This window comes from Trachypithecus francoisi, unplaced genomic scaffold, assembly GCF_009764315.1.
Source record: "Trachypithecus francoisi isolate TF-2019V2 unplaced genomic scaffold, Tfra_2.0 Lachesis_group17, whole genome shotgun sequence".
NCBI classification, from domain to species: domain Eukaryota; kingdom Metazoa; phylum Chordata; class Mammalia; order Primates; family Cercopithecidae; genus Trachypithecus; species Trachypithecus francoisi.
In genome coordinates this window covers 79,880,496-79,905,754 of record NW_022681462.1, presented here as the reverse complement: position 1 = coordinate 79,905,754, position 25,259 = coordinate 79,880,496, and the positions used below count along the sequence as shown (strand labels likewise).

The 25,259-nt window shown below is 51.6% G+C and overlaps 1 protein-coding gene across 2 annotated transcripts; it reads left to right on the top strand.

Annotated features, from left to right (window-relative positions):
* Nucleotides 1–330: 330 nt before the first annotated feature.
* FOSL2 (FOS like 2, AP-1 transcription factor subunit) lies at nucleotides 331–24,761 on the top strand. Of its 2 annotated transcripts, none has more exons than XM_033176175.1 (4): nucleotides 331–1,277; nucleotides 11,533–11,784; nucleotides 16,200–16,307; nucleotides 19,362–24,761. In XM_033176175.1, the coding sequence occupies exons 1-4, from the start codon at nucleotides 1,176–1,178 to the stop codon at nucleotides 19,878–19,880; spliced, it is 981 nt and encodes a 326-aa protein (XP_033032066.1). In that variant the 5' UTR covers nucleotides 331–1,175; the 3' UTR covers nucleotides 19,881–24,761. The 2 variants fall into 2 exon arrangements, with proteins under 2 accessions (XP_033032066.1, XP_033032067.1); XM_033176176.1 differs by lacking the exon at nucleotides 331–1,277 and adding an exon at nucleotides 2,684–3,219.
* The last annotated feature ends 498 nt before the right edge of the window (nucleotides 24,762–25,259 follow it).

The window sequence follows — 25,259 nt, the reverse complement described above, 5'->3', positions numbered from 1 at the left end:
GGCGCTGGGCCCGGGGGGTGAGCGGGGGGCGGGGAGGCCGGGGCTGCCTCGGCGCCCCCGAACCGTGCGGGCCGCCAGCTCCCGCCCGGGCCACCGCCTGGCTTCCTCGCGCGGGGTGCGCGGCTGGCGTCAGCGCGGCCGGGAGCCGGGGCTGGGAGGGAAGAGCTGCGCCCGCCTCCTCCCCTCCTGCGCCTCTTCCTCCTCCGCGGCCTCCTCCCCCCCCGCCTCCTGGTGCGCTCCTCCCTGCAAGGTGGAGTCTGGGGTTGACGTGAGTGAATCCACATGGTACAGGGCTGGAGAATAAAGAGTGTGAGTTGAACTCGTGCCATTGTAGTGACTCATCTCGGGCAGAGCGCTAGGGCTTCGAGCGAACCAGCGAGCGAGCGAACGAGCGGCGCTCGGCGGGGACAGAAAGAGGGAGAGGGAGAGGCGCGGTCGGGCGAGGCGGGCCCGTCCGGGAGCGGGCGCCGGGGAAGGGGTGCAGGTCCGGGCGCCGGAGCGGGGAGCGGGGCCGCGTTCCTCTCAGCGCCAGCTCAGCTTGAGCCCCACGAGCCGCTGTCCCCCTGGCGCGCTCGGGTCCGCGGGACGGGCGCACGCCGCCTTCTCCCAGTCAAGTATCCGAGCCGCCCCGAAACTCCGGCGGCGAGTCGGCCACGGGAAGTTTATTCTCCGGCTCCTTTTCTGAAAGGAAGAAACAGAAGTTTCTCCCAGCGGACAGCTTTTCTTTCCGCCTTTTTGGCCCTGTCTGAAATTGGAGGGTCCCCGGGGCTGGCAGGCCAGGCTCGCTGGGCTTCTAGTCTTTTTAATTTCCAATTTTTGATTGGGCCGTGGGTCCCGGCTGAGCTCCGGCTGCGCGCGGGGGCGGGAGGGCGCGCGCAGGGGAGGGACCGAGAGACGCGCCGACTTTTTAGAGGGAGGGACCGGGTGGACAACTGGTCCCGCGGCGTTCTCAGAGCCGGAAAGAAGTGCCGTAAGAGGCGCTCGGGGGACGCTGTTCCCGAGGTGTCGCCGCCTCTCTGTCCTCGCCCGCCGCGGTTGGGGAGAAACCCAGGAGCGAAGCCCAGAGCCCGCGGCGCGGCCGGCGGACGAACGAGCGCGCAGCAGCCGGTGCGCGGCCGCGGCGAGGGCGGGGGAAGAAAAACACCCTGTTTCCTCTCCGGCCCCTACCGCGGATCATGTACCAGGATTATCCCGGGAACTTTGACACCTCGTCCCGGGGCAGCAGCGGCTCTCCTGCGCACGCCGAGTCGTACTCCAGCGGCGGCGGCGGCCAGCAGGTAGGTGCGGGCCCGGGTGCACCTGGCGGCGCGGGCGGACCCCTGCCCTCCTCTCGCCGCCACTGCCTCTTTTGCTTTCTTTTCCTTTTCTTGGCGAGATAATACCTACGGGCCACCGTTGTTAAGTTCTGGATTTTCGTCCTCTCCTCTCCCACCACCCCCTTTTAAATCAGGGGAGTGGGCTTGAAGAGACAACATGCCCTCTTCCTCCCACGTTATATTTTACCCAGATAAACTCCTGGAATTGTAGGCCCCCTACCAGGAAGAGCCTGTTACCTCCTCCCAAGAACTACTCCCCCTCCCCAGTGCCCGCCCCTCCTCGCCCCCCCGCCCCGAGTCTTCTTTCTGGGTGGTGGACAGACAAGAAAATCTTTGCACCCACTGGCACCTTTCGACATCCTGGGACCCTATTCTTTCAGGAAAGCCCTCTCTCTCTCCTCCCTGTTCTCCATCAGTCTTAGCTCCTTTCTGAAAGGGGTTGGGGATCCAGAAACATGGTTGAACTCCTTCAAGTAATCTGGAGCGAGGGCGAGGGCTGCCGCTCTGGGAATCAGGTGCGAAGGTCAGGAAGGAAGGAGCCAACCTTGATTGGCTCATGCCGCCTGTGTGCCCCGTGCCTGCCCGCCTGCCCGCCCGTCTTCTGTAAGGGTTGGGGACAGGAGGCTGCACTGCCCCCCAGGAACGAAGGAGCACCTTGAGGGTCTGGGGGTACCTGGAACAAGGAGGCCGGCAGAGAGAAGACGGGGTCGGGTGGGGGAAGAGACATCACATAGGCTCCTGGGTGGTTCTGGAAGCAGAAAACAACTTGTTTCTAAAGCAGCCGGACTGGTTTGCACTGGAGGGATTGTGTGTGTGATCTCTGTGTTTATAAATACCAGGAAGGTGCTGTTTGGGGCGGGGGGGGGGGGGGGGGTTGCTGATGGCGTGCCTGCCCTCTGCTGCGGCTCCCCACCCGCTCTGTCTCGAGAGAGAGCTGGGTTAACGCAGGCCCAATACAACATGAAGCCCACAGTGGTCAGCATCTGTGGAGTCTAGCACAGTTGGCTGCAGCAAGGGATGCTCCATAAGGCGGTGGCCTTGGCCTCTAGAAGGGGCTGGGGTGGGCTTCCAGGGAGGGGTGGATTCAGCTGGAAAGTCTTCTGGAACATGGCTCTCTTTTGGATCTGATGAGGGATCCCTTGTTCCAAAGTGATTCCCTATACCTGGTGAGTCCCCAAAATGGCTTTTCTGCCTTCCCTCTGCCTCCCATGGTGCTCCTATAAGCACCCGCAGTAGAGACAGCCTGGTCTGTTCATTGAGGATGCAGTCAATGCACCGTTCGTATTGAGCACCAAGGTGATGAGTTGTAAATCCGAAAAGTTACTGGTTATGTTTGCTTCCCAGCCCCGTTGGTGGTTTGTATTGAATGTAAACATCATGAGGGAATAGGTTGAAGTCTGTACCCATTCCCTCCCTCTCCCGTTCAACAAACCCCAAACGCCTGTCCTCCTCCCTGAAATCAGGAAGGGATCTTTTGATTTCTTCTCTATTCTTTTCCCTAGTGTGTCTTTGGCAGTTATCGTTGGACTATTACAATCTCACTGCCTGGCTTAGCATTGACCCTGGGGCCTGCAGGGATGTCAGACCGGACATCAGTGCCCCAACTGAATAATCTGTGTCACTAGGGCTTTGAGCCCAGGATGTGAGCGGAGGCAATTCCCGGTTTTGGAAGAAAATCAGACAGGAAACCAGTGCTAGGAAGAAGGAAGAGAACTCAGTCCAGCAGAGTGTAATAGGGCCTCATTACCCAAGCAAAAAGCAGCTGTTGGCTAATTCCTAGCATGCTGTAACACACGAGGATTTTGCAATTAGCAATAACCAGTGCACGGGGTTCTCACATAGATGCCTGCCCATTCGACCTGGCAGTGTGTGAGACGCCTTTCAAACCAGAGGGACTGGCAAGGTAATGCCGCTTGAGACGAGGTTCTTGGCCTGTCTGCTCCTTGGTGTGGCCGTGGTTGGGTGGGGGACGAGGAGGAACGGGGTGGATTTTCCCGTCGTTGCTCCAACTGTGAACAAAATCGTTCTGTGGTCCTGAGGACTGACCTCAGAGGCTTTTGTTCCTTCACAAGTCTGTGCTATGACCTTGCCCGATCTTGGGCTCGAGGTAACTACTACATACTAGATAAAACCTGTAATCACTTTATTTCTCTCAGCTTCCTTTACTGGGAGACTTTCCTGGCAGTTAGTAGATGGGCCTTTCTCTTTTATGGCATATCTCAGTGGACTGATCCATATGAGACAGTTCTCTGGTTTTTCTTTGGGGAAGTGAATTTTATTTTTTTCAGGTCTCTCTTTTGGAAGTCCAATATTTCTGATCAGTTTGTTGCCAGTTCTTCAACCCAGAGCTTTCCCGTCCCCTCTAGCTTCATGAAGCTGGATCTTAACACATGGCCATGAGCTCCAGTGACTTTGGGGGTGGGGGGAGCAGACTAGTCTTTGTTCCAGCCTCTGTTCTTATATATGGCAGGAACTTGAGGCATGAAAAATATTTCCTGTTCCAGTTATAGTTTTAATCTCAAAAGTTGGTCATTGGTGATTTTGTTTTGTCAGTAATTGTTGCACACACCTCCCCTTCTTGGATTTCTCTTTTTGCTGTTGTTTTTTCTCTCCTAACTTTCCTAGGAAAACATCTCCCAGATATATGCCCTGCCTGGCTGCTTGACTATTACGGTTTCAGGGCCTGAGCATTACGCAATCCAGCCAGTTACACAAACATAGGTCATTTCATAACTTGTTTTCATCAGCTGGCCCCCTTTTAATGAAAAAAACAAAACAAAAACAAGACCTAGAACTTTTCCAAGGCTGCTATTTCTCAGATAACTTGTGAAAATAAATCAAGGGCAGTATTTCCTTTTTGGAGTTAAGGAATACCAGACTAGCACTCTTCTTCCTCAACCACTCCTTCCCAAGACACACACACACACACACACACACACACACACACACACACACACACACACAATTCCCCAGAGTGAACTTTTGCCAACTGTACCAGACTGGGACATTCCTCACATCAAAGAACTTTTACCAGAAATGACTGTGATTCCCAACCCAGCCTCAATCATACCTCTCTAGTGCCCTCTACGGGAAATTTTTAGGACAACTATCTTGGGAATGTATTTTTCCAGTCGCAGAGTGTTAAATTGGTGAGTTTGGAATTCTTAGGATGCTTTTTCTTTTTAATGAGGGACAAATAATGCCACATATTTAACCTTGGTTAACTAGGAACTGCTCGACTTCGAGTTTCTTTTTTGTTCTGTTCTAAATAAAACCTGGTTAAAAAAGGAGTGCTTTTTTCTTCTATTTTGATGTCTGTCTGTTCATTAGGGTGCCTTCACAATTTGTTCAAATTCCCAAGGCATGTTTTCTTACGTGCTTATATTAGGAGGGGGCTTGTTCAGTTGGTGGGAATGTGGGAGGCATAGATGAAGGGTCTGGTGCTTTTTTTTCCCCCCTTGATCTTACAGATGTTGTAGATTAGGATCAAACAAAATGTTATCCTAAGAATTTGTCTGTTCCGCTGATTCTTGATGGTGGAAGTCAGCTTCACTTTTTCATCAAAGGGACTGGGGTGAAATAGCAGTCATGTATTGTCTGACTGGCAGTTGAATTTTCCTATCCAAAACCCTGAGTGCATTTCCACTACCTATTTCTGTTTCTGCCTGTCTTATTCAAGGTGAGGGTAAAATTGGGAGACTTGTTTTTTTCTTTTCTATCTTAACACAAATACAGCAGAACTTATTCATCCAAATCACTATTGTCCCCTTCCTTGTTTTTTCCTTGAGGAGACTAAATGCTTATCCGAATGCTGCGGCTCGTCTCAGACTGAGAAAGGTTTTGCAGTACCCCCTCTTTTGCAATTGCTTTCAGCGTATTCTTTTGAAAATCCTCCCTGCTAACAAATCTTTGTCCTCTGAAGGGTGAATTTGGTATTTGGAAATTACCAAAAGCCTCTTTGGAGCCAAGTCTGACATACAAATCTGGATGATCCCTCCGAGTCCAAAGTAGGGTGGGACCCCCGTGTCCTTCAGGCCTCTGGAGTCTGCCTGGGAGAGCACGCCCACGACAAAGGACACCAAAGCAGGCACCTTTGCCATCAGTAACTTGGATTTTTTTTTTCTCATTTGTTAGATAGGAATAAAGATACTGGTTGTGATAAGTAAGGAGATGAACATTCTGGTCTATTCGTTGAAACAAAGAAAAAAATAGCATCATTACTTTGTGGGTATGTCTCATCTATGTTGTATGTGTTGTCTTTTGGTGGCCACAGTATTTCAAAATGACAGCAACTGCCCTGATTGAGACAAATATATCTGTTCCAAACCCCATCTGGTAATTCTATCCCTTCTCAGCTCCCTGGGCCAGAGAGGGAAGGTGTAAGATTTCTCCTGACCCACCTGGTCTCTCAGCCCTGTCCCATGGCAGTGAGACTTTCCTAGGCTCACCTTCCTGTGGCTCTAAGGGAGGATGAGAGGACATGCCATCCCCATGGAGTGTAGAGCCTCCGGGGAGCTGTGGGGGCTCCAAAGGGGCCCACAGAATAGTGGGATGAATTCCCCAGTGCTTTGGAGTGGCGCTTCTGGCCAAAAGGGCCCTGGCAGGGAAGCAGCTGGGGAACCTGGGCAAGAGCTGCCTTCTCTTTCTGTTTCTTTCCTTGCCTAGTTATCTTTCTCCTGGCAGGAAGCCAGGTGGAGGAGGATAGAGTAACTCCTTCAAGGGAACCCAGGAAAGCATGGAGGCTGAAGGGAGGCGGGTCACCTAAGAGAGCGTTTATAAACTGTAAAGCTTTGGGAAATCACAACTTATTAGCAACAGTTTCCATTGTGACATAGTGGTATTTCTTCAGAGAGGAATGAAAGGTCAGAGATCAAAGTGATGTTCAACACAGAACCTATGAAGACTGGTTAAATTCCTTATGGAAGGCTTTGGGGAACATCCCAGCTTCAGTAAAAATACAAAGCATTTGCATTAAACTGGACCTCAGAGGGGATGTGATGGGAAGTATGAGACAACGTGTGCCCTTATCCTTTTCTCTTTTCTGGAGCCAATCTCTAGGCTGTTGGAGTTGTCCCTTTTCCATCCTGGGAATCTAAAGAAAGGGTTTTTAAAGGGAAAGAACCCAGTCCCTTCCTAGATACACTCAATCATAGCTGCTTCCCTGGCAAGGCAGGTTACAGAGTCCACAGGGCTTCATGGCTTGAATGCTTGACAACCCAGACAAAAATCCATCTGATGGAGAATTGCCTGGCCAAGGGACTGGGCCAAGAACCCCAACCCTGACTTCCATCTCACATACCAGTTCTGCCCACTCACAAGTCTCTGGGATAAGCCCTCGGCCCCATCCAGGCCTGTAGGGGCCCAAACCCTAGTTCCGATACCTGTCAGCAAAAAGCCACGGGTTCATGCCTGTAGCCAAGGCTCCAGTATAGAGTCTCAGGAGGCAGTTTTCCCAAATCAGCAACTGTTGGGCTGGGGAACGTCTCTGACCTGCTGAGGTTTGGTGGCCCTCGAGGGTCCATGTCCTCAGCTGTCTTGCTTATTGGCAGTGGAAGGAGCACACGCATCCTTCCTAAGCAGCCCCATGGCACCCTAGCAACAGGGTACAGCAGGGTGATGGGAGTTTCCATGCCCAAAGACCACAAGGCTTGTACGGGTTTGAATGTCACCTCAGGGTCTGGAGGTTCAAGCTGATGAATGAGAGCCCATCTCCTCGGCTACCTGGGTTGAAGGAACATCTCAGTTCTGACTGTTTGCTTTCTTATTTCCTGTGTATTCTTTTCCCTGCAACCTGAGCATGGGAGATGAGAATGAACCTCTGGGACAGGGGTTGGCAAACTATGGTCTGAGTATTTTTCTAAATAAAATTCAGTGGCACAGTCATGCCTATTTGTTTACATGTTATCTAGGGCTGCTTTCGCACTGCAGTGGCAGAATTGAGTTGCAGCCAAGACCGTATAGGCCACCAAGCCTAAAATATTTGCTGTCTGACCCTTCATAGCAAAAGTTTGCTAAACTCTGCTCTAGGAGGTAGATGGGGGACCACTATATCCTTTTATAGGCATTCTTGCCCACCCAGCAGTTGACAGGGTGACATGGTAAAGTATTTCGAGGCTTTGCCAGGCTGGAATGCTACACAGGCATCCAGCATCTTCGAAGTGTCCTCGAGGAGAACCTGTTGGCTACAGAGTCCCAGGGAGCCAAGTGAGGTTTTTGGGTTATCTCTCCTGATCCCGTCACTCCCAGCACACTCCTGGCACTGCAGCAGGTCTGAAACAGCCCTGTAGCCCCCAGCTGAGCAGCTCTGTCTTGGTTTGTGTTTAATGTTAACTCGTCCATAGAGAACCATGATTTATCTCCAGTGTGACATTTGGCTGATTCTCGGGTCTGTTGGCATAGAAGAGTGCTAGGCTAACTGCTGGGACCACAAACTCCTAACTTCACCTCTTCTCTCCTGCCCCAGTGTCTGAATAACACGTTTCTGAATAACATGTTGGGAGTTGAGACAAGGCCCATCTGCCAGATCTAATTGAAACTTGTGTGTGTCTCCCAGAGAGGCTCCTCTTGGAGACAAACGCTTCTTTATCAGAGCCCTGGGCCCTTCTGGGGATGGGACATTGTTTTCCTTGCAGTTTAGAGCCAGTGCATTATCCAGATGGCTTTACCTGCTGTCTGAAACAAGGTGTACATCCGTTTTCAGAGGCAGTCATTACCTCCTGGCTGGTTTTTATTGCTGTCTTGTTTTGTCTAGACCAAGCCATTGCTGCAAGGAATCTGGCTGATGTATACCGGGGAGCACACGCCGCGGACCTGCCCTCCACAGCGGGTGGACTGGAGGGCCTCAGAGGGGCTAATAGGCATCCACTTATTCCGAAGGGGTCTTTGTCCCTCAGCTTTGCTTCAGATTTTCTGCTGGGTTCCCCAAGCCTAAAACGGGAGCACTTTTATTTGTTGGAATGAGGAGTGACTTTCTTAGGTGCTTTCCTAGAAGGAAAGCTGACAGCTTCCCCATGGAGGAGGGGGATCATATCAAACCATTGTGCTGGATGCCTCAGGTGCATTTCAAACCCAGATTCTGGCTTGGGGAGAGAAATGGAATTTAAAAGTTGGGTGCTTCCCAGGAGTGGGAAGCTGGCACTTCTCCCTGTGCCTCCTGTGCAGAGTCCACAGGCACATCTAATGTTGATGGTGATGGTGGTGATGACCTTCCATTTGTTTGGAGCAGTGTTTCTCAACCCTGGCTGCACAACAGAATCGCCTTGGGAGGTTTTTTGTTTGTTTGTTTTTGTTTTTTTAAAAAAAACTTATCAGAGCCAGGCCCCAAACCATTTATTTTAAAGGTCTAATGGCGAGGCTCTGACATTGGTGTATTTTTTACAAGCTCCTTGGAATATTCTCATGTGTAGCCAGGGTTGAGAACCACTGGTGTGCTTTTATAGCCTGAAGTAGCTACTCATTTAATCCTCATGACAGTGCAGTGAGTTTGATCAGTATTCCCCTTTACATCCATGGAATTGAGTCCTTGAGCCCAGGGCAAGGCACTCAGTGGCTAAGACAGGCCTTAACCCCATGCCTCCTGACCCCGAGTGCACTGCTGACTCCCCACCCCTCCCATCCAGCAACTCAGGAAAAAAATAGCTGTCTGGGACTTGGTGCTTCTACACACACTCAGCCATGCCTGCTGTTCTCACGACTCTGCCTACTCACAGCCCAGCCCCAATTGGCCATTTTTCCTCTTTGAAGATCATTTCCCACTTGGATGCTTTCCTGTTCACTGCACTCTTCCCTCCTTCACGTGCACACACCTGCTGCTTTTCAGTCAGCGCCTGATAAAAAGCCCACTTTTGTTTGCCTTCAGAAATGCAACTCAGAATCTATCACCCTGGGCAGCTCTCTTCCTGGATCCCAGAATCCATTGTACTGGGTAACTTTTCTCCAGAATCCTGGAACCCATTGATCTAGGCAGCTGTCCTCTTGAATCCCAGAATGCACTGGGCTAGGTAACTTTCCTCCAGAATCCCAGAGCCCATTGCTTTAGGCAACTCTCCTCCTGAATCCCAGAGTGCATTGCACCGGGTAACTTTCCTCCAGAATCCCAGAACCCACTGTTGTGTGTAGCTCTCCTCTTCAATCTCAGAATGCATTGTACTGGGTAACTTTCCTCCAGAATCCCAGAACCCATTGCTCTAGACAGCTCTCCTCCCAAATCCCAGAATGCATTGCACTGGCTAACTTTCCTCCAGAATCCTAAAACCCATTGCTTTAGGCAGCTCTCCTCCCGAACCCCAGAATCCATTGCACTGGGTAACTTTCCTCCAGAATCCTAAAACCCATTGCTTTAGGCAGCTCTCCTCCCGAACCCCAGAATCCATTGCACTGGGTAACTTTCCTCTAGAATCCTAGAATCCATTGTGCTGGGCAGCTCTCTTCACTGAATGCCCTTGGCCTGGGCCCCTGGGGTGGTCTGGGAGGTGAGGCAGCTATTCCACCATACAGACTGGGGTCAGGCAGATAGGAGGGAATTGAGCAAGAAGGGGTCCCCAGCTCCGTCAGCTGTAGTGAGGTACTCTATGCATTATTTACACGGCAGGAACCCTGATGTGACGAGGCAAAGACAGTGGTGGTTCCAGCTTCCATTGCTGTGAATGCTTCTATTCTAGTTGGTCTGATTGGACCAGCATAGGGAGGGTACTACAGCATCCATGCTAATGATAGTGGGGTTCCATTCGGGGCCAGACAGACCTGTGGGACCTTCTTGGTGAGAGGGAAGGTCTATAGGGGATGACCTGACACTGAGGGCAGTGGGGGTAGATAACCAGCACTTAGGGCTGGATTTTGAGAAGGAAAGAAGTACTGGCAAAGGAGCTTCTGTACACTGTGTCCAGGGGCTCTGGCCTCTTTGTTGGGCTGGACTGGGTTTGAATCCTGACCCCGCTGCTTATTAGCAATGTGGCCTTGGATAAAGTACTTAATCTCACTAAGCCTAGATTTCTGTCCCTAAAATGCAGCTAATGGTTGTTCTTCCCTCAGAGGGAGATTTGGTGAGATAATTAGGTAAGACGTGGTGGCTGACATTTAGTAAGTGCCCAGGAAACGTTAGCTATTGGTCATCATTTCACCCACTTTTTTAAGTGGGAAAGAAACTACTTGGAGAAGCTTTGTGTGGACACAGGAGTCATCTGAAGATGAAGGTTCACCTGGGTTCCATTAGGGGGACTTTCCCCTGAAAAGCTAGAAGTGGGGGGCCCTCCTCTCCTCCCCACTTCTTCCATTTTCCAGTAGTTGCCTTGGAGAAAGGTCAAGACCAACTGCTAAGGAGCACAGCCCATTTTAGTTTCTATACTCTGTCATCATCTTATATTTTAAATAGAATGCTTCCTGCAGCATGTTCCAAAGAGTTCTGCAACGTGGTCTGGGCATAAATTAAGAAGCGGGGAGAAAACTGCACTAGCAGCACCAGAGTTTCCCACAGAAACATCTGTGAACATAGATCGATGCCTATGTAGCTGAGTAGAGAGACACACTCAGCCGGTCTGCCCCAAGCAAGATGCTAATGATGGGAAAGGAGGAGGGACAAGGAGAGCAAGGGATGTCTGGCTGCAAATGCCGCTCGCTATTTGTTAGTCTCGTGGGTTAGAGGACATCTTTTCCTGGACCTGGCTGTGCCCTGATGGAGTCATAGCTCTGTCCTGAATCTCTTTGGAAAGTGACAAAGGCAGACACAGTATGCTCCCTTGGTGATCTTTGTTGGTCCAAAGCTACTGGTGTGCAAATCCCTTCAAGGTGTCCTGAGCCGGTACCCTGAGAAACAGTTGGCAGGTGACTCAGAGGCTTAAGAGACCCAGGTGCCACATCCTGCAGATGTGTATCCTGGAGAGCTGCCAAGAAGGCCTGCCGAATGTGAGTGCTGGGGACCACGTTTATCTTGGAAGTCATTTGGGATATGACAGTTTCCTCACTGAGCCACCTGGGGATGGAGTTCTCAGGACCCACGTCTGGGAGCAGGTCCAACGTGAAGCCCCAGGAATAGTTAAGATTTCCCTCTTGATTCTTGGATGCTCAGGACTTGTCCAGGCCCACCTGGGGGCCGGATCTTGCCCTCCAAACACTGAACTTGCTCTGTGCCGGTTTTTGCCTCGGCTCTGTTCAGTTATTATTAAGTATCCTGTTCAGCTTAGTATTTATTGGCTCAATTGTATTTTTTTCCTCATTTCAGAAATTCCGGGTAGATATGCCTGGCTCAGGCAGTGCCTTCATCCCCACCATCAACGCCATCACGACCAGCCAGGACCTGCAGTGGATGGTGCAGCCTACAGTGATCACCTCCATGTCCAACCCGTACCCTCGCTCGCACCCCTACAGCCCCCTGCCGGGCCTGGCCTCTGTCCCTGGACACATGGCCCTCCCAAGACCCGGCGTGATCAAGACCATTGGCACCACCGTGGGCCGCAGAAGGAGAGATGAGCAGGTACAGCTCAGACCAGTGGGAAGGAGCCACGTCAGTGGCTTTCAGAGCCCCAGAAACACACAACGTTTTCCTGCAGTCTGGTAGGGTTAATGTTCTGAGAGCAGGAGAGAAAAGGGAGCTAGGGGTTGAAGAGCACGTCATCCCCCCTCACTGGAGGTGGAACTGGAGACCCAAGACTCAAGCTGGCTCTGTCATCTCGCTTGTGGCCCTTAGAATCTCTGAGTCTCAGTTTCCTCAGCCACAAAATGGGGATCATGGTCCCTGCCAGCCAGGACTTGGCTACAGATGGGAAGGACCGTTACGACCTGCCACAGCAGGATCCTTCTCTGATCCTTGGCAAAAGGGCCATGGGACAAGCAGCCAATGAACCCTGGCTGTGAGCTTTTTAGGATTAGCCCTTAGCTGTTTCCCAGGGTCTAGTGTAGGCCAGGCACCCAGCAGACCTACAGGGTCAAGCTCTGGGCCGGCACTGCCCTCAACTTCCCATTCCTGCTCAGTGTTCCAGGCCTCCAACTTAGGGCAGGAGCCCATTTCAAGGGCCTAGAATGCATATTCCAGCAGTGCAGTAACTCTGGGTCTTTAGAGTCTGTTCAGCAGCATGAACAGATGGAAGGATGAGGCGGGGGAGGCCAGACATCAGCCCTTTTCTCTTCAAGGGGCTCAGCTTTGAGAAAGAATTAACCTGGCTGGAGAGGGAAGCCAGAAAATGGGGAAGAGGTGGGGGCGCTGCTATTTAGGCAGCACATACCCAGTACTCAAGAGCCTCATTGCTCGGGTCAGCAGTGAGCCAGGGCAGGGCCAAGTCCCCTGGTTCTGGAAAGGGAAATCAGAATCATGCATAATTCCAGAAAGAATGGAATACAGCCTCAGAGAACCTCATCTCACCCCCATGTGAGATGATACAAGCAAGGGCCAGACATACCTGCATGTGGCCACTCGACCGGTGAGTGGGGAAGTCTGGGCCAGATCCCAGTTCCCTGGACCCCTTATGCAGTGTTCTTTCTCCAAGGCTGTGCCACCCTGAGCCCAGGGAAGGGAAAATACTTTAGCAGTGGAATCCCTTTTCCAAATGAATTGTTATCCTGGAAAACTATTCCAGTGACAGCTTTGGAACCCTTCCCCATTTCAACCACTGTCCATCTTCACTGTGTGATCCCCAGGGCCATAATGTTCCAATATACGGACCTTTCAAACATGGTTCCCAGTGGATCAGGGTAGATCCAGACCCCAGGATACTTGGAATTACAGGGATCACCACACCAAGGAACTGGAAGCTTTCTCAGGAGCTCAGCTCCTCCGAGGACAAAGCTGGGTGTTGTATCTACTACTTGTTGGTTTGTTCTGTTAATGGCGGAACCACAGTGCAGAGCCACTTGCGGGGGGTGTGTCTGCTAGACTCTGTAATAGATTCACGGCTGCATGTGGGGCTTCTGCTGCTGGAGCAAGTGGCCAGTATCCTCCTCACAGTTGCTTTCTATAATTGCAGTTGTAAATATTGCAGTAGCCATGCTTATAATGACCTTTATAAATATGCTTCCTTCACGGACTCCAAGGTGCAAAGCCTTATACTCACCGATGAGCTGGACTCTTCTGGGATATAAGTGATCCTGAGTGAGAGCCAGGCTTGCCAGGGACTCTTTGGGGCTAGCAGGACCACAAAGCCGGAGGATGTGCTGAATGCTCTCTATTCTGTTTTTTTTTTTTTCCCTCTCTCTTTTTTTTTTTTTGAGATGGAGTCCTGCTCGTATTGCCCAGGCTAGAGTGCAGTGGCACGATCTCAGCTCACTACAACCTCCGCTTCACCAGTTCAAGCAATTCTCCTGCCTCAGCCTCCTGAGTAGCTGGGATTACAGGCACACACCACCATGCCTGGCTAATTTTTTTTTGTACTTTTAGTAGAGATGGGATTTTGCCACATTGGCCAGGCTAGTCTCGAACTCCTGACCTCAGGTGATCCGCCCACCTCAGCTTCCCAAAGTGTTGGGATTACAGGCGTGAGCTACCGCGCCCGGCCACGCTCTCCATTCTCTTCTGGGCCTACCTCACACCAAATTTAGAAGTTTATATCCAAAAGGGACTTTGGAGACCATCTTTTCTCATTTTCCCTTTATACCCATTTTATAGACAAGGAAATGGAGACCCAGAAAGGTGAAGGTCCCTGTTAGAGTCGCACAGTGAGTTAGCAGCAGAGCCAGCACTGGAACTCACTTCTCCTGACCTTTAGTCCTGTGGTTTTCCCACCACACCACCTAGGCGTGCCTCATACAATCTGTCTGGAGAATTTCCTTCCTTTTTTGAGAGGGAGGGAGAGAACAAGGAGCATTTTATTCCACATCAGTTGGGAATTCACACATCTCCCAGCAGCTCTGAGGAAGCCCGGGCAGTGGCAGTCTAGAACCGTGGCTGTTCAGGTTCCCAGCCCTCAGGGCTTTGCTCTGAAGCTTACTCTGGCCGTCATTAGCCTCCCCAAGCCACCCTGCTAGGGAGGAGCCTGCCCCCAGAGCCAGCCTGGTGCCTCATAGGCCTCCTCTGGAGCCCGCCTGGGAGGTTCCCTCTGTGCCCCGTGGCGGCGACTCTGAGGAGGTGGGGAGGGGTGTGTGTGGCTTGTGGGTGGGTACGTGGTGCTGCTGACACACTGAAGCTGGAACCATGTTGATTTCACCGCCCCTGAACACTTCCTATGTCGACAGCTCCCACAAGTTGCCCCACACCTCACCAGTCAGGGGAGAGACTTCTAGGTCAGTCAGGAGGCCAAAAGTTGTCCAGAAGCAGCCAAGAGGGAAGGAGGGCTTGAAGTGGGTCAAGGCAAGCCTCCTTCTTTTCTGCGCCTCATTAGCGAGGGATCTAGGGGACTTCCTGGGCCCAGAGCCTTTGTGGCCCTTTCTGTGGTGAGCCCTAAACCCAGGCCTGCAGCAGGGCCATAAGGCTTTCTTGGCAATTCTGCCGGGCTCAAGACAAGACAGGTTTAGGAGCAGCAAGTATTCAGGGCCTTGGCCAAGTGGCCTCATGACCTCAGCTGGGCCTTGGCCTCCTCTCTGTGTGACAGGCATGGGCTTGTCCTATCTGGTGCTGTGATGATTGTCCTCTCTCTGCTGTTCGGAATACCACAGCAACAGACCTCCAGGGCTGGAGGGAGCCTTGTGGGACTCTGACTTGGACCCAACCAGGACAGTGGCTCTTTCCTTCATGGGGAAAGGGATACTGAAGTCAAGGCAGTATCCCTCCTTGGGGCAGCTTCTCCCTGTTCCTCTAAAAGTAGCTTTGATTTTGCCCCCAGGGTCCTGTGAGAGCTGACCCAGGTCTTCTTCCCCTTGAGGTCTTCTAGGCTCCCAGTAGAGCACCGGGCACTTAGTAGGTGTACAGTCAGTGTTTGATAACTGAATGAGTGGTCTTTCCCTTTGCATTGCTTTCTGCTTTGGCCCACAGCCATCTCCTTGTGTTACCTCTCCCTGAGAAAGGCACTGGGGTCACAGCTCTGCAGGGCTCTGTGGAACCAGAGTATTAGCCCTGCTCAGGAGAGCAGAGTTCATGCTCTCTGGTGTGAGTGACAAGTTCCTAACCATCTCATTGGAAGAAGCTAGATCCTAAGCTCTTTGCAGGGGAATCTTCCTTTGTTTGGTTCGCAGATAAATCCTAAGCCCCTAGAACTGCATCTTGCACATGGAACCAGGTGCTCACTTGTTGAGTGGATGGATATGGTGGGCGGCAGGATTTTACCTGCCGGGGGCTCCTCTTCATTTTGCATGTCCTGTCCAACTTAGCACTGCACCAGGCATGTGGGGGAGTACTTGGGGTTGAACCGTGAGCAGCTGGCATTCTCGGATTGGCAGAGGAAATCAGGAGTGGAGTGGCACTCTTGACCCTCCCATCAGCAACATAACATTCCCCCCTGCGTGCTTCTTACCTGTGTGGGGACTCCAGGCCCAGCTACTTAACCAAATGGGGATAATGAGGCTTGCAGAGCAGGCAGAGTGATAGGAGGAGTAATTAGCCAGGATTTGGAAGAAGCTGCTTAAGTGGGTGGGACCACACCTGGCTGGCAGGAGGGGACTCTTCGAGAAGCATCCCCAGCTTCTTCTCTCTGGCCTGGGCACTGAGTCAGGGCTGATGTGACAGGTGCTGCCATCATGCCTGGTCCGGTGAATCCCTGACCTATTGCTGTCCTGTTTAAACATGGACTTTAAACTTGGACATCACCTTCGGGGGCAGATTCAGCTCAAATAGCCCTCCCAGGCAGCCAGACATCAGGGAGCCACATGTTCTGGGGCCTCTGAGTCCAGCCATGCTCCTCTTGCCCTTCCTCCTCCTCTCCGCATTTCCAGAAGGGCTTCTTGCCTTACTTAAAATACAGTTTTTTAAAAATGCTGTGAACCATTGTCCCTGTTCTAATCGTGATCCTTGGCTTTGGCCTCTAGCTGTCTCCTGAAGAGGAGGAGAAGCGTCGCATTCGGAGGGAGAGGAACAAGCTGGCTGCAGCCAAGTGCCGGAACCGACGCCGGGAGCTGACAGAGAAGCTGCAGGCGGTGAGGAACTCTGCTTAGGGTGGGAGTACCTCTGGGTAGGCTGGAGTGAGAGCCCCGAGGGTCCTGATCCTGTCTCCCACAGCTGTCTCCTTACCCGCAAGTGCTCTACAGATGAGTCAGTGGAGATAGAGCTTTCCTTCCTTTGGACACATGGGTTAGCATTGTATTGATTGAAAAAAGAGAGAGGGAGGGAGGTGACCTTTAGCACCAGCCAGGGCCCAGAGGGAAGAAATGAACAACCTTCTCGGGGGATGCTAGCCACTTTTTTTATGCAGCGCCTGAGTGTTCTCTGCTCACAGAATGGTTGGGGCTTCTGGGTGAGGGATGGTGGAAGGTTAGGAGCCAGGGCAAGACCTGCTCCCTCCAGGGCTACTTCCCAAGGTTCCAGCCACTCCCATGCCTGCCACCATCAGGAGTGGCCCAGCCTGGCCTAAGCACTATGGGTTGGGCCAGGGAGAGGTCTTGATGGAGATGGGTCATATGGCAGCCGGGTTGTATTTTCTTGGGGTTTTCTCATTTCCTTTATGGGCAGGCGGGTTCCCCACCTCTGTCATGAACTCAGAGCTGTGGCCATGGTACCGCATGCGGCCCTTGTGAGTCACTCTCCCGTGCCACCTAATTGCCCAGACCTGGGGACCCACAGCCCTGCCCTTCCCTCTCTTAAGCTTGACCTGACCAACGTCACGTAACTCCTTTCAGAGCCTAGCCCTGCAGGAAGGGCCGTGTGCTGTGTGGAGGAAGCCCCGAGTCAGGGATGACTGTCCCCAGTGGAATGCTTTCAGAGTGAGGAGATGAGAGAGACTCTGTCAGTGGTCCTCACAATAACTGCCCAGGATAGGGCTTTGGAAAACATCCCCTCACTTTTTTAATTATTATTATAATTTTTTTGAAATGGAGTTTCACTCTTGTCACCCAGGCTGGAGTACAGTGGCATGATCTCAGCTCACTGCAACCTCTGCCTCTTGGGTTTAAGCAATTCTCCTGCCTCAGCCTCCCAACTAGCGGGGATTACAGGTGCCTGCCACCATGCCTGGGTAATTTTTGTATTTTTAGTAGAAACAGGGTTTCACCATGTTGGCCACGCTGGTCTCGAACTGCTGACCTTGGGTGATCCACCTGCCTTGACCTCCCAAAGTGTTGGGATTACAGGCATGAGCCACCGCGCCCGGCCCATCCCCTCACTTGAGTTAATGTTCCCCAGTACCATCCACCTGCTTAGGCTTGTCTTTCTCTGTCCTGCAGCCCTCCCTCTGGGGTGTTGAATGAATTGAATTGCGCAAATTCTGTGATGCCTGTAGTAATGTCCCTCGGAGGTGTTAGAACCGGGGAGGATGAGTGGGAATTCTTCATTCCCAGGTGAGGCAGATCCACAATCCACTTCCTCAGTGGGCCCTCCCGCCACTAACCTTTCTCTGATTGGCAGTTCAAGGAGCTGTGCCCCATGTGGTGCTCCTTACCAACGGCCCCAGAATAGCCCTGCCCCCTGAGGCTCCTCTACTTTCCTCCCCTCCTCCCAGAGGCCTCACACCCTACTCCCCCGCCTCCCCCGCCCTCTGACCCAGCCACCCAGGCCCCTGAGCCACATCCTCCACAGGAAGCCTCTCAGAAGCTCATGACGTTCGTCAGACCCTTGAGACAGACGGAAACTGTTTTTCACTCCGGAATATGCTGTGCTCTGCTGAACGAAGCCCTTGCCCGTATGTCCTCACTGATGAACAGGAATCCATGTTAGGGAAAACGTGGGGAGGAGGCTGGTGACACACACCTCTTCCCCTCCCACAGCGGCCCCTCCACGTGCGCTTGCTTGCTTCTGCCTCTGTGGCTGGGGATGAAAGAAGGGGGCTGAGGTCCTCGCAGAGTGACCCTGGCATCCTCATGGGCCCTCTCGGGCTGTCACGTTACTTCTGTGTCAAGCATGGTGGCTGAACCGAATGTTCTCTGAAGGTTCTGGGAGTCCTGAAATATGTGCTTAAGAAATTGGAGCAAAAGGCCGGGCGCCATGGCTCATGCCTGTAATCCCAGCACTTTGGGAGGCCAAGGCGGGCGGATCACCTGAGGTCAGGAGTTCAAGACCAGCCTGGCCAATGTGGTGAAACCCCACTGTATGAAAAATAGAAAATTAGCCAGGCGTGGTGGCGGGTGCCTGTAGTCCCAGCTACTCGGGAGGCTGAGACAGGAGAATAGCTTGAACCCGGGAGGCAGAGGCTGCAGTGAGCCAAGATCATGCCACTGCACTCCAGCCAGGGCAAGACAGAGTGAGACTCCCCCTCAAAAAAAAAAAAAAAGAAAAGAAAAGAAAAAGAAATTGGAGCTAATAAAGGGAGGAGAGGCTATGATAATCCCACAGGGATTTGCTGAGCACTTATGAGAAGCCAGGCACTGTTCTAGGCGCTGGGGATACAGGAGTGTGCATGACAAAGTCTCCACTCTAGCAGCCTAGGGCTTAGCATTTATCCATCCACAGATGGGCTGGCATGGGGCTGGGGAGTAAGAGAAGGAGAGAGATGGGTAGAGGTGTGCTCCATGCCCCCTTCTCCATGCAGATCTCTGCAGTACTCACCCCTCGGGGGTACTGAGAGGACAGTCCTGGCACCAAGGCCATAGAACATAGTAGTAGCACATAGACTCTGGAGTTAGATGCATTGGAAATCAAATCTGGGCTACCCCACCTGCTAGCTCGGTGGCTTTGGAAAATTAACCCCTCTGAACCTCAGTTTCCTCATCTGCAAAATGGGGTGATGATCTGCTTCCACAAACTCCTGGAAGGTTGAATGAGATCATCTCTGAAATGCTTAACAGTGTCCTGCACGAAGTAGGTGCTGAGTTATGGCAGCTGCAGTTGTTTCTTCACCTGCTCTCCAAGCTGACTTTCCTTCTTTGGAAATGAAAGGAATCTTGAGCCTGCAGGTGACTCAGACCAGCAGGGTCTGTGGTTAGGTGTGTGAGCCTCTGCTCTCACAGTGTCTGAGGACAGACATGACTGGTTTTCTCTTTCCTGCCTAGATTGGTCCCTGGCAGGTTGCTGTCCCTCACATCCCTCTCTTTCCCTGGCAGGAGACAGAGGAGCTGGAGGAGGAGAAGTCAGGCCTGCAGAAGGAGATCGCTGAGCTGCAGAAGGAGAAGGAGAAGCTGGAGTTCATGCTGGTGGCTCATGGCCCAGTGTGCAAGATTAGCCCCGAGGAGCGCCGATCACCCCCAGCCCCTGGGCTGCAGCCCATGCGCAGTGGGGGTGGCGCGGTGGGCGCTGTAGTGGTGAAACAGGAGCCCCTGGAAGAGGACAGCCCCTCGTCCTCGTCGGCGGGGCTGGACAAGGCCCAGCGCTCTGTCATCAAGCCCATCAGCATTGCTGGGGGCTTCTACGGTGAGGAGCCCCTGCACACCCCTATCGTGGTGACCTCCACGCCTGCTGTCACTCCGGGCACCTCGAACCTCGTCTTCACCTATCCTAGCGTCCTGGAGCAGGAGTCACCCGCATCTCCCTCTGAGTCCTGCTCCAAGGCTCACCGCAGAAGCAGTAGCAGCGGGGACCAGTCATCAGACTCCTTGAACTCCCCCACTCTGCTGGCTCTGTAACCCAGCGCACTTCCCTCCCCAGCTCCGGAGGGGGGTCCTCCTTGCTCCTCCTTCCCAGGGACCAGCACCTTCAAGCGCTCCAGGGCTGTGAGGGCAAGAGGGGGACTTGCCAGGGAGCTTCCTGGCTCTGGGGGACCCAGGTGGGACTTGGCAGTGAGTATTGGAAGACTTGGGTTGATCTCTTGGAAGCCGTGGGACCTCCTCCCTCATTCATCTTGCAAGCAAATCCCATTTCTTGAAAAGCCTTGGAGAACTCGGTTTGGTAGACTTGGACATCTCTCTGGCTTCTGAAGAGCCTGAAGCTGGCCTGGACCATTCCTGTCCCTTTGTTACCATACTGTCTCTGGAGTGATGGTGTCCTTCCCTGCCCCACCACGCATGCTCAGTGCCTTTGGTTTCACCTTCCCTCGACTTGCCCCTTCCCTCCCCCAGTGTCAGTTTCACTCCCTCTTGGTTTTTATCAAATTTGCCATGACATTTCATCTGGGTGGTCTGAATATTAAAGCTCTTCATTTCTGGAGATGGGGCAGCAGGTGACTCTTCTGCTGGGGCTGACTTGTCCAGAAGGGGACAAAGTGCAATACAGAGCCTTCCCTCCCCTGATGCCTCCCAGTCACCATCTCCAGAACTCCCGGCCGGGCTCCCTGAGCTCTCAAGGAGATGCTCCCCTCACTGGGAGGCTCAGAGGACCCTTCCTGCCCACCTTCGGAGACGGCTTCTGGAGGAGCGGCTTGGCCAGAAGACAGGGTGTGAGTGAGACAGTGGGGCACAGGTTGGGTTTGCCAAACGCCTAATTACCAGGCCAGGAATAATGCCAACAAAGCCACACAGGTATCCTAGCCAGCTTCCCTTCACCTGGTGTCTTGAGTAGGGCGTCTCCTGTAATTACTGCCTTGCCATTCTGCCCCTGGACCCTTCTCTGCAGACCAGGGAGCGTCCCTCCCTAGGAGCCACACATTATACTCCAAGTCCCTGCTGGGCTCCGCCTTTCCCGCACCCTGGCTCTCAGGGTGACGCCACCCACAGAGATTTAATGAGCGTGGGCCTGGACCTTCCCCAGATTGCTGCCAGGCAGCCCCTCCCCAAGCCTCAAAGGAGCATTTGCCGAGGATGGAGAGGCAGGGGAGGGAGGCAGGAGGCCGTCACTGGAGTGGCGTCTGCAGCAGCTGCTGTCCCAGCACCCGCTCAGCCTGTCCTGGCTGCTCACCTTCCCGCAGGGCGCCAGGCCTTTCCTGCCCTCTGTGGTCATCTGCCACCTGCTGGATCAAGTGCTTTCTCTTTTACACTCCCCTGTTCCCACCCCAGTGCACTCTTCTGGCCCAGGCAGCAAGCAAGCTGTGAGCAGCTGGCCTGAGCTGTCGCTGCGGCTTGTGGCTCATGCGCCATTCCTGGTTGTCTGTTGAATCTTTCTGGCTGGTGGAATTGGAGATAGGATGTTTTGCTTCCCACTGCAGGAGAGCTGCCCCCTTTCACAGGGTTGGGGAAGGGGCCCCCTGACCTCCAGCAGGAGCACAGCTCAGCAGGGTCCCTGCTTCCCACCTCTCTGAGCCTTTTCTCCCCGGGATATGGCTCCTGCTGAGTTTCTTGTCCAGCAGGGCCTTGACAAAGGAATCCGGGGAGTAGCTCCTGGCCAGAACCAGCCTCTGAGGGGCTTGTGCTCTGCAGAGACTCTGCTGCTGGGGATTCCGCTCTAGAGGTCACAGTATCCTCGTTTGAAAGATCAAGTAAGATGCCCTGTGGAGAAAGCAGTGACACATTCACACAGCTGTTCCCTCGCACGTGGAGTCCATGTGTGCTGGTCATTATTTCATGAACATGACCTGCTTTTGTGCACTAGACACACAGAGCGGAACAGCCATATGCTTAAAGTACATGGGCCAGTGGGACTGGCAGTGACATGTACAAGTGATGCAGAAACGAGAGTTTCAAAGAAAAAGCATTTTGTTTAAAATACTTTAAAAATGTTATTTCCTGCATCTCTTGGCTGTGATTCCACCCTCCCGGTTTCCCAGGGGCTCTGGGAGGGACCCTTCTAAGAAGATTGGGCAGTTGAGTTTCTGGCTTGAGATGAATCCAAGCAGCAGAATGAGCCAGGAGGAGCGGGAGATGGGCAGAGAAAACGGGGGTGCACTCAGCTCTCACAGGGGTAATCATCTCAAGTGGTATTTGTAGCCAAGTGGGAGCTATTTTCTTTTTTGTGCACATAGGTATTTCTTAACTGAAGCTGCTTTCTTGTCTTTGATTTCTAAAAGCCCCCTTACACCCCACTTTGCGCAGCAAAGATCCCAGTGCAGGTCACAGCCTGATTTGTGGCCAGGCTGGACAAATTCCTGAGGCGCAACTTGGCTTCAGTTCAGATTTCAAGCTGTGCTGATGTTGGGACCAGCAGAAGGCAAAGCTCCAGTCAACACACAGGACTGTAAGAGGGCTCTGAGCTACGTTCCCTCTGAAGACCCCCAGGCTTTGTCATAGGAGGTTGTTCGACTTCCCCAAAGCCAGAGGTGATTTGATTTGGGGAAGACTGAATATTCACACCTAAGTCATGAGCATATTCTGAGTTTACTTCCTTATGGCTTGCCCGCCAAGTTCTCTGTCTCATACACACACACACACCCCCTTACTCCAGAATCACCAGACACTTCCATGGCTCCAGCTATGGGAACAGCTGCATTGGGTTGCCTTTGTGTTTGGGTTAGGAACTTCCGTGCTTCTCATGGCTCCACTCACAAGGCAGCTCAGAGGTGTGGACTCCGACTGGGCTGCAGGCAGCTCTGGGGTGGCACAGGGCAGGCACTCTAATCAGCTTGTGTAAAACACCGTCCTCTTGGCCTCCTGGCCAGTCTTGCTGCGAATAGTCCTCTCCCTGGCCAGGTGAGTGGGGAAGCTGCTGACACAGGAAGGAGAGGAGATCCTGGTTGAGGCTTAGGAAATTGCTGGAGCCGGCTCTAAGCAGAGAATTCACTGGGGAGGTTTTCAGAAAGAGTCAAACATCATTCTGCCTGTGTTGGGGGCCAGGTATGTCACACAAGCATCTCAAAGTCAAGAGCCATCTGGGACTACTGCTTCTCTTTCTCAGGCTTTGGGTAAAGGAATCTCCCTCTGCTCTCACTTGATTCTAAGTGTGAGGGTGGTTGAATTGTCTGGAGCACTAGGACTTTTTTTTTTCTCTTTTCCTTGATGGACCAACAGTGCAAATGCAATCTCGCCATTTAATTTTCAGGTCAATTTCCTTTCCTGATCGGACACTTTAGGAAGGAAAAGAATACACCTGCTGTGTGCCAGGCACTGTGTTAGGTGCTTTTATATAGATCCTCTTTAGGATGAGACTGAGACATGAGGACATCTCTTTATAAAAGGCCCCTAAGTAATGAATAAACAGAAACACTTAGAGGTGAGAAGGTCTGTCTTCAAAGATCCAAGGTAAGATTGCCTTCAGTCTGATGTTTGTTCTCAAGGACTTATCCCGGACAATATTCTCCCACTCCATACTTCTCCTTCTACCCCACCATGTGCTCCTGTGCACTCCTCAGATGGTCAGAGGGGTAACCCGAGTCCTTAGAGAATTTGGGGACCAATAGGATATGTGGTGTGTAGAACTTCCTTTAAAAAACTTAAGGGGCCTTTGCTACCTTCTGCTTGTTGAGTTGTTTTGGCATTCATCTTAAAAGCCAGCATCTCACTATTTATTGACAGGTTGGGCTATGTGTGTGCGCATGTGTGTATACATTTCCAGGCGTGCCTGTGTCCTGTAGCTTTTTAAAAGGAAACCCAGTCATCCCACTATGAATCTGGCATCTTATGCTTCTAGTGTTTTGGCCATACATTAACCAAGGGGTTTAATTTATCCAATGCTTGACGACATGTTCAGGAAGGGCTGGATCAAATTTTGAGAGGGTTTTGGGAAAGGGAGGGGGAGAAGAAATGGACATTTATTTTATTATTTATTTTAAATGTTTACATCTTCTTTATGTTGTATCAAGCCTGAATAGAAACTGATAGCATTAAAATACTCTGTTCCTCCCCCTCTTCTCGCTTCCTTTTTTTTTTTTTTTTATTTAGGATAATGCATTTTTGTTTCTACAGGGATTGTGATTTGTGCTGTATAAACTGTATAAAAAGGTTCTGTTTTTAAAGGTGGATTTTCATTCCTCTGGGGACAGTGGTCGCCAAGACATCTATATTGTAAGAGAACGTAGTGGAAGATCCTGTCCTGATTCTCAAAATTACTTTCTCTGTATGATTAAAAGTTTATTCCATTTATTTTAGTTTGTGTTTACTTGATTTTGAGGAAAAAAATATTTGACTTTGTACAAAGAGTAGGGTATCAGGGTGTTTCTCTGCCATGGGAGATGTGTGTGTATATATAGTATTTTGGTGTATAGTAGAAAATAAGCTTTGTGCATCTGTATTTGAGATATGTCAATGACGTGGAGTAAAGTCAGCTGTGAGACTGTGGAGGCAAAAACAAGTTGTATATGGTTCATGTGGCTCTGTGGGGAATTTAATTACCTTTCTGGGCACTTTTTTTTTTTTTTTTTTTTAAGTAATGGTGAAATGGTCCCATTGGAGAGTCTCCTAAATAGACCTTCCAGGCAGAATCGCAAGCTCAAAATCTTTGTATAGTTTTGAAAATTGAGGAGTAGCTTTGTTTGGAAGCCTTTCTGGTGGTGGTTTTTGTCGTCGTCGTTTTGTTGTTTTACTGTATGTAATACAAGCCTACAGTATTTGCACTAAAGAAAGCTTGTTAGAAAAAGCTTGCTGCTATGGAAGAAAGAACATATTAAAACTTCTTTCCCTTGCGATTTTTTTTGGGGGACGGGGGTTAGCTTTTCCACTTTCAGTTGAGTAGCATTTTGTAGAATAAAATCAATTAAGATTGAAGAGCCTCTGATGGTTGGTTTATTCTGTCTTCCCATCTCTCCTTCTTTTTCTCTTTTCTTCTATTCTTCTCTACCTTTGGTCCTCATGGGTAAAGTTGGTTTTTATGTTGGTGGGGGTGGCATGGGGGCTGGGGGAGCTGGGAGCTTCTTTCTGCTTGCTTAGAACCTCTTTCTGCAAGACTGTGAGGTGGGCTTCTGGGAGGGCATCAGGGCATCTCTACCTCCCCTCTCATTCTTCTTTTCCCTTTTGACCCCTTCCCAATCCCTCCCGATCCTGTTTCCTTCTCAGGGCCTAATTCTCAGCCAGCTGCCAACCCTTGCCAAGCTGTGAGCCAATAAAAGTGTAAGGTGCTATCCCTTCCTTGGGGTATTTTGTTTGAACAGGTTGACTCTGGACACGCAGAAATCTTCAAAGAACCAATTAAATGTATGGCTAAGGTTGTCAGGGTGGTTGGATGAGATCATGAGCAGGAAAGGGCTCGGAAAACTGCGCAAATAT